Genomic DNA, 18,184 nt, shown 5'->3' on the forward strand with positions numbered 1-18,184 from the left:
TGGGTTCCACAATGTCAAAATGTCATACACATAATATAACAGTCCAACCTAATTACTCTGCTTGGAAATTGAATCAAACACAGTGTGTGGTCGTAATTAAGAAATAGCAGGAGGCCCCAGGTCTATGGTTATATTCGACACTTCATGAACGCATGATGTTGGTCTCCAAAAGACCAAGATGACAAGTCACGTAGAAAAATATGTTGTTGTAGATTATGGGCAATGCATCACTACATGAATCACATTGAATTGAGAATGCATCTTTTGATAAGTGACAAATATTGACGTTTAAATATTGTTATTCTATATAACATTGCCAGTGAATATTAATGAACACCAAACAAATCATCTCGAGAGTCTGTCCACTCTTGCCAATCCCACTCTTTGCTATCTCAGTTCAAACAAAACAAAAGTCCCATAACATGAAACCGACTTGAATAAAATGGAACGTTTTCAAGAGGATGTCCTATGAGGTGGAGCGATAAAATCGGCTCGTGTGTCGGCGTTAGGTGGATTATATCACATTGCAGGATTGCGTAAGATGTCGAGGACTTGGGGAGACCTTCATCTAGCAGGGGGATAGACCGCGATTAATCATGGTAAGAACAATATAAACGTCCACAGGAGGTCGTTTCTGACCAGCAGGGCGTAGGTGAGCCCCAGGCCCACCAGGCCGGAGTCGAGCCCTGAGTAAAAGGACCTCGTTATGGACGCCATGGCCGTGGCGAGCACGATGGACGCCCCAATGTAGTCCTGTGAAAGACAGCATGGCACAGACGCACGCGGTCACCCTGCCTCACGGCTCATCGTGGGCAACGTACTCCCAGAGGTGCACACCAGCAGCAAGCGCCTGATAATTGGCGAGCACCTCAAAGCATCAGAATTGCTCCTCGTGCGGCAGATCGCTGCAATTAGTTGTTGTTATTACCCATTAACCAGGTCGTCGGTACACATTGCTGAACCAGGAGGGATGTGTAAAACGAAAATAAACAAGGGGTTCATTATTTATATATTTTGTGAGCTCAGGGTAGCACAAGGCCCATCGAGTTGGAGCCAAGTGATGTGGCACGTGGGTGGCGTTTGCTCTTGCCCTGGATTATACTGCAATGGAAAACGTCAATGAAGCACCATTTGAGGAAGCAACAGCTGGGCAGCCTACCACCCCACCGTGAGTCTGATTACGTCATGCTTTTGAACTTTAAATGTCGAGAGAACGTGTGGAGATGGTGACCTTCATAAAATGCATGGGGAAGCTGCACTGAACATAGAGAAAAAAAATGCTTTTTTTGGGGGGAAAAACTACTTTAATTGTATTTATAATGCAGATATGTTAATGCTCTGCTCAGGGTCAACAGGCAATTAGTGAAAGGTTACTTGGGTTTAGTCATAATTGATATGCAGCATAACTATCGAATAATATGACGTATTTTAATGCCGCATTGAAATATATGAAAGTCACAACTGTGCTTGCTAAAATGTGTGAAAACGCAACATTAGTTTTTTTTTTTATAAATATTAAAAGGTTTTAGGGTTATATTTTCCCATAAAAATCCACAAAAGCCATTTGAAATCGTTATATTAATTTGCAAATTAAATCCCACGGATACAGTTACTTTTCGAAATACAGGAGTAACCCCTGAATTAGTTCCGTCTGAAGATCCGTTGATGAATATGTGGCTTCATGAATAAACCTGGGACCATACCTCAGAAATTTCTCCTTCTCAAAGGACGTCCAAAATGTCGCATGCTTTTTCCACAGGCTACAATTTTAGAAGCACACTTTAAGAACATTGTTCATGCAACAGCATCCACTCCAGAAAGGCTACGGAGCAATGGCACGCACTCGAACAAACGCTCAATGGCGATACTGCACCGTGGAGACATCACATTTAATTAAAGGCAAAGTTCAGCTTTAAGTACGGTGGGCCTGTCTGCTGCCTCCTTAATTAAAAATCAATGCCATGGTCCTCGTGTATCTGTTTATTCATGGATTGGTGAAATCATCGCATTGCCCCTGCACAAACCTATTAACCCTGCTACAAATGTTATTTTTGCAGGGCAGTCAAGTCTCATCTATTGTTCCGTGTGACATGCGGCACTTCAGCTCGCCGACAAGTGAACTCACGGACGTCGTATACTTTGTGGTCAGCGACTGCCACACCAAGCAAGTGAAATTTAGGGTTGTCATGCCGACCAGTAAATCTCACACACTGGCAAGCCCCAATCTCATTAAAGTACAAGTAGTGTATTATAATTATACGGCAACATAAGCTGCACGGTTGAAATGTTGCCAACATATTTTGTACACACCTAATTTTTTTAAACCAAAAATCTCGAGTGATCTTCAACAGCTGACGAGAGGAGCGTTCGTAGAGATGCTGGTGAACGCCTGAGACTCTCTCTCTCGCTGTGATGTGTGTGGCCAATGCTATGGCCGACACAGGGTGAGACTTGCCATTTTGGGAGATGACGGTAGGGTAGGGCAATGGTATGATGGGATGGTAAGGTGGTTACTGGTAAGCACAGCATTGACTGTAATTGCGTGTACAGGCAGATGCTGAAAGGTACAGGCAATGCCCATCAAATATTGAACTCAGTTGTTGATGTGCATTTCCTAATTATACTTAAACTACAAATATGATCAAGATATTTGTTGATTGTCTAATTGGCTATTTATGAATGTATAATCACCCTGCAGTGCATTACTGGTTATTCCGGAGCACCACTTGAAAACCTTATCTTGGCTCCATCCAATTGAGCATTACACTCGTCAAAGCGCATCGTATGCCAAACACCAAGCTAGGAGCATTGGGCAAAATGTCAACGTGTTCCAAAAGTGCTTTTTGATTAAATGTGTTTAGCTCCAAGGTGACTTTGAACAACATCAAAGGTCACCTTTTAGCCAAAGCGGTGCTCATACACTGCCAAGCAGGATAGTCCATTACTTAAATAACACGTGTAAACCTGTTACTCACACTATATTGTGTACAATTCATTGTCATGGAATGATAAATATGGTACAAAATAGTCCAGTGCAGTGAGAAAACCTAACAAGAACTGTCGACAGCTGTCGATGTTGTTCAAACCGGTGTTACTTACTCGTCATGTGCGAAATATGAAACAATCTCAAGGCATCACCATTAATGTGAGTATTTTTTATGCATTTTTAAAATAAAATTTTCTTAACCTATAAATAAAAATGATAAAGAGGACGAGTGATTACATTGACTTGCCGTTGTGGATTGAATACTAATTTAAAATGTGTCTTTGTCAGCAGTTAAACAAGTCTGAGCATGCTACTGAGTTACAATTAAATTTTTTAAATCTGCATTCATGCTATTTATTCAAATAAGGATGAAAACATTAATTATGCGAGCATCATATTTTACCAAGTAAATATATTTAGGTTACAGTGAGTTCATTTTAAGTTAAGTATATTTTGGATGACTTTACGTTACTAAATAAAAATGTTGGATTTGGATTTGAAGTTCAGTGAGTTGATGGTCTTAGCCAATCACCAATGACTGCATACAAAAGCATTTTATTTAATGGTTTTGCACTTAATTTGGTAAAATTCCAACTTTGAGAGTTAGAATATTGGTTGTACTGTCATGCAACGAACACACATTTTAGCAGAGGCCACTTGAAACACTTTCAGAGCTAGCTCTGGAGTATCTACCCCTTTGGGCCAAGATGATACCAATAGACAATTGGGATGAAGTTGGATAAAATACGAAAACGTTAAAGAAAAGAAGAAATGGATACAATTTGCTAAACTACACCTGATGGATTCCATCCACTTAGTTCTTTTCAGAACCATACTGTAAAAAACGATGCATTTGTAGTCACAGTACCGTTTGCTAGCAGAATCAATTAAAGAGAAACAATGATGGTATGGAAAATGGTCAGTTGCTCAACTTGTTGTATAAAAAAAGAGGGCAACTTTGATTTGAATAAATTGAGTTAATTCTGCTACTTCTTAATGGAACCCATTGTGAGTGCGAGTTTATAAAACAAGCGAACGCGGCCGGCGTACCATGCGCACTTCAAGCCACCGGTTAGCAGCTGAGAGGAACAGGAATGGGACGTTGTTGGCGTCGATGAGTTCGAAGATCTTCTGCCGGAACTGGCTTTCGTGCCTGACAAGGACAGTCTCAGAAGGGACTTATTATGCAACAGCAGCTCAGACAAATGAAGAATATCTTAAGAAAGAATAATCACTGATAATGTAAAATCACTGATAATGTAAAATCAATGACAATTATTATTACCGTCATCATCATATGTTGGATGTAACTACCCAGTATGAACAAACACATTCCTGCAGAGGGAGCTGGTAGGAACGTTGGGTCAACGGCGGCGTGGTGTATTCCGCAAATATGCCCAACTGTGAGGGCGGGCACATGCTGGCGTGAGTAGGTTAAACGTTGAGTTTTATAAGGGCACCACGGGGTGACCAGGCCCTCCCCACCCAGCCCCACCCCTCCCACCCCCCACCCAGCCCCACCCTCCCCACCCAGCCCCTCCCTCCCTCCCCACCCAGCCCCTCCCCACCCTCTCCTCTCCTCCTCACCCTCCCCACCCTCCCCACCCAGCCCCTCCCCACCCTCCCCTCCCCACCCAGCCCCTCCCTCCCCATCCAGCCCCTCCCTGCAGGACAGACGGACGGACACAATAATCCCCTGTGGGCTGGTGTAACCAGGAGGTTCCTACCAGTATAATTGGACATTTCTCATGGGACATTTAGTTCTAGATATTGGTCACCAAAGGACATTCTGCCCATTGTATAGTTATCCTAATGAGTCCGTGATGCCAACACACAGTGGCCAAATCTTATGCTAATGACAAACTCTGTTGTGCAATAATAATACCGTGTAGCAGCTGGTGTTCCAATCTGATGACATTTGCATAAGCTCCACAGAGTTTGTGATCAATTTATGCACGAAGATAAGTACAATGAGATGAGGCTAATATTACAGCATTTCATTTCCACGAAAACAAGTGTTTGGAAAGGATTTGAAACATATGTACTCTCAAATGGATTATTAATTTAAATTGAAAACACTACATCAGAGGACAGACACTGTGATAATTACACAGGAAAACATCAGCATCATAATGAGTTTGTGAAAAGGGTGTTTTGGATTAGATATTGAATATTATGATTATAGCACATAATTGTATTTTGATCAATGATAATATTTAGTTTTACATTTGATCATAGCATCTTATTTCCTTTTCTGACATGAAAATTCTCATTTTACATCGATATTATACCTTCTCAAGTATTCACTGCAAAGGAGATCATCACCCGAATTGACTCAACCCTACAGATTGATGGGTTGATTGGAATTGATGGCATGCTGCTCAAATTGACAGAGCTCTACAAGGGACCTCTGAAAAATATTGTTCGTGAGAAGTCCCCATTTATATTGATATTACGCTTGCATTTGGGGTACAATGTTGTCATGTGTAATCCATAATGAGTCATTTGCAGGTATATTTTATGAGGTATATTCTATGAGGTATATTTCATGAGGTATATTTCACGAGGTATATTTGGTCAGGTATATTGTAGCACTGGAATGTTTGGCCGACATCATTTACAATGTAAGTTTCTATTTTAGCATTGTTTTTTTTTTCCCCACGGCACATTGCTCTGATCCGGTGGAGAAGACCGAGTTACTCGCAGACCTGAGCATGATATTGGCCAATGACCTTAAAAACATACATAAATGAGCTATTAAATACATGAACAGTTGCATAATAACAAAAAAGATTGGTTTAACCCATTCTCTCTCATCACTTTATCTCATCACTTTCTTTCTCTTTCTCTTTAGAGTTCCAGATGCGATTCGAAGATCACCAAAATCGCGGAGAGCAAGTTCCTGAATAACGAGGGAATTCTGTATTCAGCGAGAAGTGAGACAACATGAGGATGAGAAGCCCCTGAATGTGCACCAGCCAGCCCAGCTGCGAGCAGAACTCACCGGAAGGCTCGGATGGTTGCAATGCCATCCACCGTCTCCATGATGTGTAGGAGGAGAGGCAGTTTGGTGTTTTCATCCATTTCCTGCAGGTCTCTGTTCACAGTCACAGGATCATACATCATCGTCCACCCATAGCACGCCACGTGCAGTCGTGTCAAGACTCAAGAAGGTCTTACATTGCTTTTGGCCATCTCATACACCAGTGGACAATCAAGAATGGCCCACATTGTAACTGTGGTCATCAATTTTATAAAAGTGGAACACATAGGTGGTACACCACTGCTCGAGTCGACCATTCGCTGGCAACATTTCAGATATTTACCAGGTTACTCCTTAAGCCTTTCATTGGGCTCACTACCCTGACTTCCAACCATACCAGATAACATTACTATACCATTGGAACAAGCAGTGCCGCCAGCATTTGCCAATTGTCTACTTGACTATGTTGTGGAAATATACATAGCAAGAAAAGTGCCTAATTCTATCAATCACAATGCAACAACCACATTGGCATATGTGTTCATCGTGAACATTTCACCGGCAATTAGGTGTGTGCGGAATTGTCTTGAAGTAGATGCAGAATTACATGTCTGTTGAACTCTGATCAACGGACACTCCGTGGGACAAGACGAACGTTTGGCCACGACCAGTTACACTCTACACTTTATCAGCATCTTTTGTAACTTTCTTCCACGGGGCACTGCCCTTGACGTTGGCGGAGCAGATAGAGTCATATTCTTAGGTTTTTTCGGTAAAGTCACGTGACTTTACCGAAAAAACCAAAGAATATGAATCCTTGCAGTCACGAAAGCTTCAAATCTAGAATTAGGTAGAGTCACCTGCAGACGTGAGCAGCTCGACGGGGATAGGGACACCCGTATGCGCCAGCTATTTGGCACCGCAACCGCCGGTGAGGCTCACTTGGACGCGATGCGGAAGTGCTTCTGTATGAAGTAGTGGATGAGCGCCAGAGGCACGAGCGCCACCAGGAAAATGGGCGTCACGTACGCGATGACGCTCACGGCCGACAGAGAGAAGAGGGATGAGCGCACGAGGCTCTCGGTGCTGGACGGGATGAGCTGTGAAGGTTACAGAGACAAGTGATCTACAACACCACTGATTCTTTTTGAACTGGGAAATGTGCTGTTTGTGTGGTGGAGGGGGGGGGCGGTGATGCAGTGGTTAGTATATTTGCACTCTAAATATGACTTCCTGAGCTTGATTTCTGGCCATGGCAAACATCAGTGGCAAGTGATGTCTGCACCTGCACTCACGAGTGTGGCCAAGTATGGTCAAGCAAGCCCCATGACTTGGCTTGCACAGCGTGGGAAGGCTTTCATCCAGCAGTGAATTGACAAATGTCTGCAAATGATTATTTTTATTTGTTTATCCCCTCGTGGCTAATACACCTCGACATTAGCATTTATCTCCCGAACAAGTTGCTACCATGCGCAAGAATAGAAAAAAAAACAGCTGTAGACAGATGACAAGCATGGCCATGTGCTCATTTGAGCACAAAACCAATGTGACTGGTGCATTTAGCAACAACAACAGCCGCTGTTCACCAAGAGATAATAGTAACTTAGTAATGACACCGACGACTGTACACTGGGAGCCTCTTAATTATGGACACAGCAACAACACTAGGCCCGGGCTTCATTAACGGTCTCGAAGCTCGTCCCTTCCCTCGAACGCCGCCTCTCCTCGTGCTCTCCCCTTTTATCCTTCTCGAGCCCCATTTCTCGGACTCTCCCCCTCAATGTTTTTTACCGCAGCCAATCACCGTCCTTCTCCTCCAACGGTTCCCAACCGTCGCCTCCGGGTTCCGCTCTGTTTCCTGTTTTTACCCCCCGCTTCAATCTTTCCTCCAACCTTTTCAAACCCCTGCCTCCCGACCAATCATCGCGGAGGCCTCTTTCCGCCAATAGGAGGCCTTGGCCTACTTTTGAAATACAGTTTTGGTGCTTCTTAATTTTGATCGTTACAATTTTATGCAGTTTTAAATCTGAATTGAAAACGCAGTTATTTAGAACTGCTTGTTGTTGTGTTTAGTTTCTTGTCCTTCCCCTGGTACATCCGATTAGCATGATTGGCTATGTATGGCGCGAAATATATTTTACTCTTTGGTTCTTTCGGTAAAGTCACTTTACCGAAAGAACCAAAGAGTAATTCCTGCAGTCACGAAAGCTCCAAATTAAGTTTGAAATATATTTTACATGCACACATACAGGTGGTGGTGGCATTATCACAGCTCTTGTGTCAGGCTAGGTAAACTTTGAGGAATATGCATATATATACACACACATTCCATTTCACTATTACTCACACTTCCCACTGACCTGATCAATCATGTGTAAGTCAGCAGAGAATCTATTTAGAATGCTTCCCAGGGGTGTAGTGTCAAAGAACCTGCAATGCATATACACACGTTATCACAAGGCATTTCAATCAACGTCAGTTATTGGTAAATCAATCTGCCAATACAACAATAATCTTCATGATCAACAACACTGGCACTTTTGGTCTGACGTATAACAAGTAACAATCATGATGGTAACACCAATGATGAAGACAATGCTGCTGATAATGATGATGATCAGGACAAAATATAAGAAAATGCAGCGTCTGCTGATGACAATGACCAAAAAGTGACGATGAAGTTGCTGCTGTTGGAAATAATGAAGACAAAGCTGCTGCTGATGATGAAAATAGTAATGAAGATGCTCCTACTAGTGATGACGATAGTAATGAAGATGCTGCTGATGATGAAAATTATTATTATGGAGGCAATGCTGCTGATGACGATAATGACGACGACGATGACATGTGAGCGAAAGGGGCCTGCACCTCAAAGGAGCACGCACGATGCGCCCCAGCAGCCTCTTGTGCAGGCCCCGTGCCGCTTTGAGTCCCACCCACTCGACGGCGAGCGACGAGATGAGACACATGACCACGGCCAGGCAGCAGAGTACGGCGAAGACGGACGCATACCAGTGGTGCTCGAAGGCACAGTCCTACGGGCGACACACAGAGACAAACACCAATCAATGATGTTCAAAGACACAGGACTATGGGCGACACACAGACAAACACCATCAAGGGTGCTCGAAGACACAGCGCAGCGGGAGATTCACAAAGAGACAAACGCTTACCAACAGTGATTGAAGGCACAGAGACAATGACAAACAGCAATCAGTGCTGCTCAAATACACAGGGATATGGGCAACACAGAGACAAGGACAAAAAGACATGAATCATTTGCACAAGCGGAGTGTCAGACTTCAGGATATTAAATAACATGATCTATTCATAAATACCATGCTGAATTCTAATTATCCTCTTACTTTTTTCCCAGAAAGTGATTAAATATTGTGACAGCGATGGCTCAATCTCTTACAAAGAACAGCGTTAAATATTTAATATTTTTACTGAGATTGATGTGAGACATTAAGAGGCTTTAATATCAAATGTTGTTCTCCCTCTATCTCCTCATCATTTTAGTGGGGTATGTATACATTGATCGCCCTGTATATTAAGGCCAATAAGGCATGTAAGAGTATGATGGGGGTTACTTTTCTCTCACCACAAATGCTTTTTGGGCATGAACCACGTACAAATGTTTATGGTCAGCTCAATTTCAGCAATATTAAAAGCGACATTTACTTCAGCGTTGTCAAATCAAGCGATGGGATACAGCAATCGTTTCACCATACTTCACCACACTGTTGTTTACCCGTTTGAAAGTCATTTTGTCGTGGTTTGAGGGAAGTGGGGGAGGGGGGGTGTCGCACCGATTACCGATGGGGAAGGCTATGATTTTGTCACGGTCATTTTTTGTAAAATTCATGGCCGAGGTGCAGGAAAAAAAAAATCTATAATATCACAGCAAGGTCATGGAATATGGTGGCACAGTGTCCCACCTATAACTCTGTTTGAACTTTTTTTCTTCTTCATAAACATAGTAATAATGTCTTTTTTTTAAATATAAAAACCAAGTGTAAGTAAACCAAGTTGATCATTTAAGAAATTTTCTTATTTTTCTTGGCATAATGAATATATTGAGAGAAAGAGTCAATGACAAAACAATTTAAATACGGAGCACCCAGTTTGCATAGACAGCTCTATAACCCTCCTTCTCCCTCTCTTCCCCCAATTCATCTAATCACCTATAGGAATCACTTTCTTGAAGGAATCACCGCTCGAGGAATCATGAGATTCAGCATATCATTCCTGCAGGAATCTCTACCCAGGACCTCAGCTCTACATGGGATCTGAGTTCTACTCATGACCTCAGCTCGGCATGAGACCTCTACCTCTACATGGGACCTCGGCTCTACAGCCGCCGCGTCGGCACCTCGGGTAGCAGGTCACTGGTGCAGGTGTGGTTCTGAGCTGTGACATTGAGGGCGCGGCTGGTCCACATGGCGAGCCAGAAGTCTGGCGCGGCCATGGAGACGTGCTTGCAAAGCTGAGACAGGACGATGAGCAGCAGTAGGGGCCACCCGCTGGCCGCCAGGTATGACCGCCACTCGCCCAGAGGCAGTCCCGGCAGCTGGCGATTAGTGGCCGTCTCCCGGGCCTGCGTGTGTACCTCCAGCTCCTCCTCTGTGTGTGCATCACATGCCACGGCAAGCGTCTTACAAAATATACAACACCAGCATCGCAGCAGCAGCAGCATCGTTACCACCACTATTATTACCATGATCGCAAACGTTACCATCATCATGAATTTCAGTTGAATGAAAAGGTAAATTGCTTGCTCACAGATGGGCTTCTATTAGAGGGATCTCGAGAGAGTCTTTCTCAAGAGGGTATTTGGCCTATTCTTTCAAGCTGGCCAAACGTCTTGCATGAGGTGGGAGTATTAGCCACAAGCAACCTGATGTTTGACTGAGTGCGGTGTGCTCGTGTATACTGGAGGGTGGACAGAGGTGGGATTTAATAACCTTGGCCATTATTTAAATGGGACATCGAATCGAACTGGTGACCTCTGGATTGCAAGTCGTGTGTGCTAACCATTACACTGTCTCAGTATCCTTCACTCTCTGTGCATATATGATTCTTGACAGCTTACATGCTCTGAGTTAATGCTCTTTATTCATCCAGAAAAACCTCAGGGTAGTCTCAAGATTGTGTTTCTGCAGAGTGTTGCTTTGGGATGTTTGGCCAATTCTAGTAATTAGTGTTTGGCACATGGGAGGAAACTGAATTACCCACATAAATCCTAGCATACTAGGAAGTAAGACTCAAACCTTTGCACAGATGGATTCAAGAGTCCAACTCACTGCCATTCTCAGTGATTGTGAAGTCCAGTGACTTTGGGATAAAACTGCACGAGCTACCAAACCTTGCTTCCAAATTGCTGAATGACTGTTGTGTCTGAAAACGGTTCATTACATTTATTAAATATACATTAACCGTTGCGCTATATTGTACTTAAAATCTACATACAATAACAAAACATCACTTTGCAGATTTTTGCGGTGTGAAATTAATTGGCTTTCATCTTTTGTGCATCAAAATGTTACGATTATTTTTTTAAGTCGGTTAGGGTTTTTAAATAGAGTGCAAGTTTGAGTTTGCATAAAAATATCATGAAATGTGAAATTGACGCCAAAGCTATCAACACTGAACTAGAATCGCTATTATCCAATATGGAAGGCAATAATGCATCGTTATGTGTGGATTTCGCTTAAACATATTCTAGACCTTCTGTGTCGACAATGTGACCTATTGCTTAAGTGACCGTTGTCGTCATAGCTGATGAGAACAAAACTGTAGTGATGGAACTAAGGTTGGGCTGAAGCAATAGAAGTGTCCATCCCTGCAAAATGAAGCAGAGTGCATGTGCACTCCTTTGCAGTAAATGATCTCGGTTATACGCACGGCAGAACATGTGAAGTCATTGTTAAGTCAAACACTCACATGTTATGAGTGGTTCAAAAACAATTTGTAGGGGGTTTTGTTAACTCTGCCTCTGAACAAAAATCATGATCTGATGTGCCAGCCAGACCAACAAACAAACACAAACACACACACACCCTGCCCCCCCATTCACCATCTGTGCCGAGCACAGTGTCACAATATTAGAGATATAAAAGCCGTTAGAACGTTTTCCTCTCGCGAAATTGGGAAACTTTTTCCCACACTGCAGTTGGCTGCATCTAGTTAAAGGGCGACAACTCTGCCTTTATGAAGATTTATGCTCCAAATTACTTGCGTTAAACGCCCTTAAAACGTTCAAAATTACTTTCTGCGGCATCTGCGCGTCTGGTTGCCCTTTCTAAATGCAGCCAAGTAGGAGCATCTCGTGTCAGATGACAAATCACACGCACACTTCTTAGGACAAACCCACACGGATACTTGCCCCCGCGAAATATCACATGAATGGCCATCAGATCTGAGCAAGCGGGAGTGGTGCACAAGACAGCGCAATCCGTGTTACCATCACACACCAACCACCGCAGGTTTCAACGAAACACACATTTGCATTTTCATGAATGTGTAGCACTTCACCTGGAACAAAGTTCAGGTCAAAACAGAAGCCACAATTAATGGAGCTGGCCTTTTACCCTCGAATATGAAAATGAGACACTTTATAGTTTGGCCTTGTGCAGGACTCATGACAAGGTGGCAGGCAATATTACCGTTTTCTTCATCCTCAAACGACGTTTTTACGAGCACTTCTTTGGAGTACATCGCACGCCGAAGGTTCTTTCGCTCCAAAACGGTTCTGCTCTGAATAATAGTCTCCTGGGAAAGATATCAAAAGGCACTATCAATATGGGCCATCATTGGGAAAAATCCAACTCAGTTCGGTGTGCAAAATTACAATGCACTTAAGAGCCGAGCGCTTTGAATCGTTCACATTTACTCTGCCGCTTTCACAGTGCCCTTGGCAGACCTTTATTGCACAAGCAGAGTGGGTGTGATTTTCTTGCAAGAGTGGACTGTCTGGCTCGTCTTGCTGGGGTATGTGATGATGGGTCGACATTGCCAACATCCAGGCTTTTTTTCGATTTAAAGCTTTCGTGACTGCAGGGATTCATATTCTTGGTTCTTTCGGTAAAGTCACGTAGAAGGGAAATAATAAAATAATAAAAATAAAACACAATAATGAAAATAAAAACACGGCTGCTTGCGTTGTGGCCGAAACGTCGGGAGAATTTCATGTTATTGTGTTTTTATTTTTTATTATTTTATTATTTCCCTTCTACGTGACTTTACCGAAAGAACCAAGAATATAACATCCAGGCCGCTTGAGCAAGAGCAAATTCTCTAAGCGAGCAGCTGCTCAGGCCAGCACGGCGTACGCGTGGCAGGCCCTGCGGCTGGAAATCTTTTTCCGCCCAATGCGATATTTACAGATTGCACTCGGAACTCATGTAAGGCTAAGTAGACATTTGGTCTGGGAATGTGGTCCAGCACCGATGAAGATATATTCACCACCGACAGGGAAAATTAACTGGGATGGTCCGTTTTGAGTGCAGGGAAGTGAGCAGACACCCACACACGATAATTGTTTTTTTTACCCTTCTATCTGGCAACAAAACTGACACCTTTTTTACAAGGAGTCATGTTTGCATAGACCACAATACCTGCAGTCATAATGCAAACAAAAAACATAACTCTGATAATGTGCACTGTCCTTGAAGTTGATTGGTCCACACCCGAGACAGCTTTCCTTAGAGCCTAGTCTCACATGGGTTGGACCAGATGACGCCAAAAGGCGCAAAACCAATTATCATATTTGTTACTGGCAAATGAGGTTCCAATGGTGTAAACGTCCACACACCTTCTGTAGCTCCTCGTCCTGCTTATTCATGAGCTCCTTCCACATCTCGTAGAGCTCAGGGTCTGACGTCTGGATGTCCTTGAGGGTGCCTTCCCTTTGCACCGTCCCGTCCTTCATCGCAACGATCTGGAATGGCAGAATCAAATACATACGCAAGCACACCTCTGTGTTGTTCCTTGTTCGTTATTGACACCGCCCTAAAAGGAAAACAATACATATTTCTGCTTTATCTACATGATAGGAAAAGTGTTTGGGTAATTACCCTTCTTCGTAGCAGAGAGATAGATATATTTAGTAACAGACAAAGTCTTACAAAATCAAATATGCATGCATTAAGTTATTGGATAATCGTATCAATAGATTCATTATTAATCTCCCTCATCGTGTTTCCGTTGTACTTGAGTATGGATTGCTTGAACAGATGCCACAACTCACAATTCTGTTTATGTACAACTAACGGAATTGGAATCTTAATCTCACCCGGAGCACCCATTAAGTCAATACAGCCTACATTGTGCATCTGGCATTTGGCTGCCAACATTACAACTGGGGATATAAAGGTGCTGGGCACACTACTCCTCTTGTTGTGCTACCGGTGCCTGCTAACAGGCTCGGTAAAAACATGAAGCATTCAATAATTCCGTACAAATCAATACTTTTGTGAACATTAAGAAAAATAGAGAAATTGGTTCGCATTTCTTGCAAGCACACGGCGAGTTTACATTTAATAATGATTAAACAATCACAACTGTTTGGCGAGTTACATTTAGAATGTCACCCTTTGTGCTCTGCTTCCACAAACTTCTCTGGATCAAACTGCTGCAGGGAAATATGACACTTACACACATTGCGAATCCATGTAACTCACTATGACAGAAATACCAATTCAAATTCATTTTACGTATGTAATTGCTGCATTATAACTTTCATTCATTGTCTTTTCCCCACATTTATTGCGATTGTGCTTTCAGTGCCGTGTCATGGCCTCTTTCGCCTGTTTCCTGCCCATCTGCCATCACGGCATTCACTCTGGACCAACATGCCACGCCAGGATGTGTTAGCAGAGTCACCGTGGCATGGAGGAGTGGCTCTCATAGTCAACAAGGACCCCATCCCTCGTGGACGACAGCACGTTCCGGCAGTCCTACTTTTGATCAAGTGTTCCCACACTGGCCAAGGTTTCCTGTGCGCAACAAGCCTGCTAAGGTGGGGCTTACACGACAACCTGAACTGTAGCTGTGGTGTAAGATAGACGGTGAGGCACATTGTTGAAAACATTATTGTCTGCTAACCAAGCTTAGTGGCAGTCTGAGGACACCGCATTATGCAAATGATAATTTTTCCGCCTGGCCCGGCACAAATGCACACGTGACAAAACAAAGAAGTGCCATGTAATGACAAGAAAACTCATTCAGAACTCTTGCCGAGATGTGGATCACAATGTGTGCAAAAATATCCCGTGAAAGGTAATATCAAAATTACTTCTGAGATATGTTTAAGTGACCTAGATTACACTAGGGGTGTTGCAATTTCCCAAGAACCCTGCGAAATTAATGTTTGTTACATGGCAGTCAAGCCAAAGCATTTCTGTTAGAGTCTCATATTGTTGAAATTGCTGAATTTCATGAAAGCCAAACTTAATATACGGGATGTTTGTGCAGTTATTGGTGACAGGCTGTGACCATCAACGTGCTTGGACGTGGGCGATGACACAGCCGTCTGCTTCACGAGTGGAAAGATCAGGGATTTTTCGATTTAAAGCTTTCGTGACTGCAGGGATTCATCTTCTTGGTTCTTTCGGTAAAGTCACGTAGAAGGGAAGTAATAAAATAATAAAAATAAAACATAATAAAATAAAATAATTCTCACGACGTTTTGGCCACAACGCAAGCAGCCGTCCTCAGGTGAAGACCAGGTCTGTCGGGGAGACAGCGTCTGAATGAAACACCACCACGCTTGGAGCGTATATTTAAGCTGGGTTGGAAGGGGGGAAGGGCGCCTTGACAAAATAATTTGCATATCAAGAGGAATTTAGCATATTTATGGAAAATGCAGTTATGTGATTAGTACTACTTGTGAAATGCGTAGGAGGTGTGCGGGGGGGTTTCAAAGTCATATTATGCCTGTGCATTATGCAGGATTAGCAGCATCAAAAGGAGAAAAGATCAGGGATGTTACCCCAAATGGGACTGGAGCCATGAGTCCCAGACCATAGAGCATATCGGATCAACCTGCCCACTGAGATTTGTTGCTGCAGGCACTTACACATAGCATCCACACCTCCGATTCATCACGGTTGACTACGTACATACATCTCAGAAAGCCATTGAGCAGATCGCCAAACTAGATGTCCCATTGTAAGCTTTTGCCAACATACGAAGCAAGAACACTTGAAAACCCAGATTGTAAGACAGAATGTCAGTCGTGCTGGCCCAGTGCTCGGACCCCTTAGCCATCCGGCCACCATGTATTAATCATTCCTGAAAGTAAAATAACAACACATACTAATTTTCAGCTTTGTCAATTCACTCCAGGAAGAAGGGTTTTCAATGGCATAATGATCTGAGCATACTTCACCTAACCTGTCAGCAAATATTGGTGAATTAGTTGGATTGGTTGCCATACCATTCACTACTGTTCGTTGTGGCCGGGTATTAAGACAGGTTGCTGGGTTTAGATAGCAGTGTATAAACCAGTTACAAAAATAAAATGTATTGCATGTGTAGGGGTGTCAGGGGAAGGATTCCCACCAATAGATGGGTTAGGGGGAGGGGTGATCGAGGGGATATAAGGAGAGAACGGGCGGGAAAGAGAGGCCTTTGGCGGGAACGGGATTGGGACGGGTGGCGACAGGTGTGAATGGAAGGAAAGGAATAAAGGACGAGACCCCTGCAATCTCGTGTCGGCTCCTCTCTACATTTGGTGGCAGCGGTGGGATCCTAATGGCTACAAAGAAGAATCCTCGCGGGAGGGAGCCGAGGGAGGAGGAAGCAGGGGCCGGGGATCCTTCACATCCTGGGCAACAAGGGGGCCTGCTGTCAGAAGCAGCAGAAGGGGGCCCGGATCGCCTGGAGGATCGCATGGAGGACCGCATGGCCCGCGTGGAGAGGGCGCTCCAGGAGCTCTTGCAGAGGCTCCCTATGGGGGGCCCGCCGGCACCGGGACCCCCACCCCCACGCGTACTACGGGACGAGAGGCCACGGGAACCGGACGCCGACCAGCCGGCCGGGCAGGAGCCGCAACCAACCTCGTCACGCCAGCCGCCGCCGCTCCCGCCAAAACCCCCAGGGCTAAACACCCAACACGGAGAGCAGGTGGCCGGACGGCCGCGTCGGCTGGGGCCCGTCGACAAGTTTGTGGCTGAGGAAGAAGATTGGGAGGAGTTTGTCCGCCGATTCGAGGCTGCCTTCCACGCTCTCGAGTGGACAGACCAAGAGGCCCTACGAGCGCTGCCATCTGTTCTGGGCAAAGAAGCACTCTCCTCTTACACCTCCCTTCCCTCGCACAGCAAGTCCACGCTACAGGCGGCCTACGAGGCTTTGGGGGAGATCTATTGCCCGGCGGAAGGAGCCTTTAAACGGTTCCAGGATCGCCAGCGAGGGGCTAAAGAATCCCCTTTAGCCTACAGGGGGGCGCTGCTCGTGTTGGCGAGGAGAGCTTTCCCTCGCCTGGCTGAAGAAGCGCTCGAGGACCTCGTGGTCGAGCACCTCATCGCCTACGCTTGCCGCGCCGGCGTTGTAATGCCCGTAGTGACGCCGGAAGAACGCACCTCGCTGTGGGCTGCCCGGACCATCCAAGCCCACGAGCAGGTCATGGGCCGGGCGCCACCCGTGGGCCCGGTGGCTGGCGCGGCGGGGGTGAACAGCCGAGCCGTTGCTGCGGCGCTACTTGGTCCAGCGACACTAACCGCCGAACCTGCACCGTCACCACAGGCTGCCGGTGGGGCATCTGGGGACGGACCGCCGACGTCTGAGACGGAGCCATCGCTGCGGGAGGTGTACGCGGCGATCCGGGGACTGGCGGAGCAGAGGGACCAGCCGCCGCGTCGCTGGCAGCCGCCTCTACAACATCGCGCCGAGCCCCCCCGACGCAACGCCCCGTGGGTCTGCCACCGTTGTGGTCGCGAGGGGCATGTGGCGAGGGGGTGCCGCACGGAGCCGGAGGCCGCCAACGTCACCTGGAACCTGCCGGGGCCGAACGCCGACAGGAGCCAGGCGAGTGACGCCGTCCCACCCGGCCTCTCGGGCGGGCCGGGTAATTACAATTCCGACGCCGCGAACTCACCGGGAGTCTCCTCGGGGTGGGCGCCGGTGGTGTCGTTTCCCGGTCCCCGCTGTTCTGGTCGGGGGAAGGGGATAGCGCCGGGGCCTGTGGTCGCATCGCGACCCGGAGTGGCGTC

At 45.3% G+C, this 18,184-nt stretch overlaps 1 protein-coding gene across 1 annotated transcript in view; it reads right to left on the reverse strand.

Annotated features, from left to right (window-relative positions):
* LOC144720450 (ATP-binding cassette sub-family C member 8-like) overlaps positions 1–18,184 on the reverse strand; it is a 71,771-nt gene that overhangs the window by 18,019 nt on the left and 35,568 nt on the right. Inside the window, exons 18-27 of the mRNA XM_078597252.1 lie at positions 13,786–13,911; positions 12,638–12,743; positions 10,362–10,595; positions 10,298–10,305; positions 8,838–9,004; positions 8,330–8,399; positions 6,912–7,069; positions 5,991–6,083; positions 4,037–4,139; positions 640–753 (exon numbers count right to left, since the gene is read on the reverse strand). Coding sequence (XP_078453378.1) covers positions 640–753; positions 4,037–4,139; positions 5,991–6,083; positions 6,912–7,069; positions 8,330–8,399; positions 8,838–9,004; positions 10,298–10,305; positions 10,362–10,595; positions 12,638–12,743; positions 13,786–13,911 — 1,179 coding nt within the window. The remainder of the gene's footprint in view (positions 1–639; positions 754–4,036; positions 4,140–5,990; positions 6,084–6,911; positions 7,070–8,329; positions 8,400–8,837; positions 9,005–10,297; positions 10,306–10,361; positions 10,596–12,637; positions 12,744–13,785; positions 13,912–18,184) is intronic.

This window comes from Lampetra planeri, chromosome 8 (genome assembly GCF_965212315.1).
Source record: "Lampetra planeri chromosome 8, kcLamPlan1.2.h2, whole genome shotgun sequence".
Lineage (NCBI taxonomy): Eukaryota > Metazoa > Chordata > Hyperoartia > Petromyzontiformes > Petromyzontidae > Lampetra > Lampetra planeri.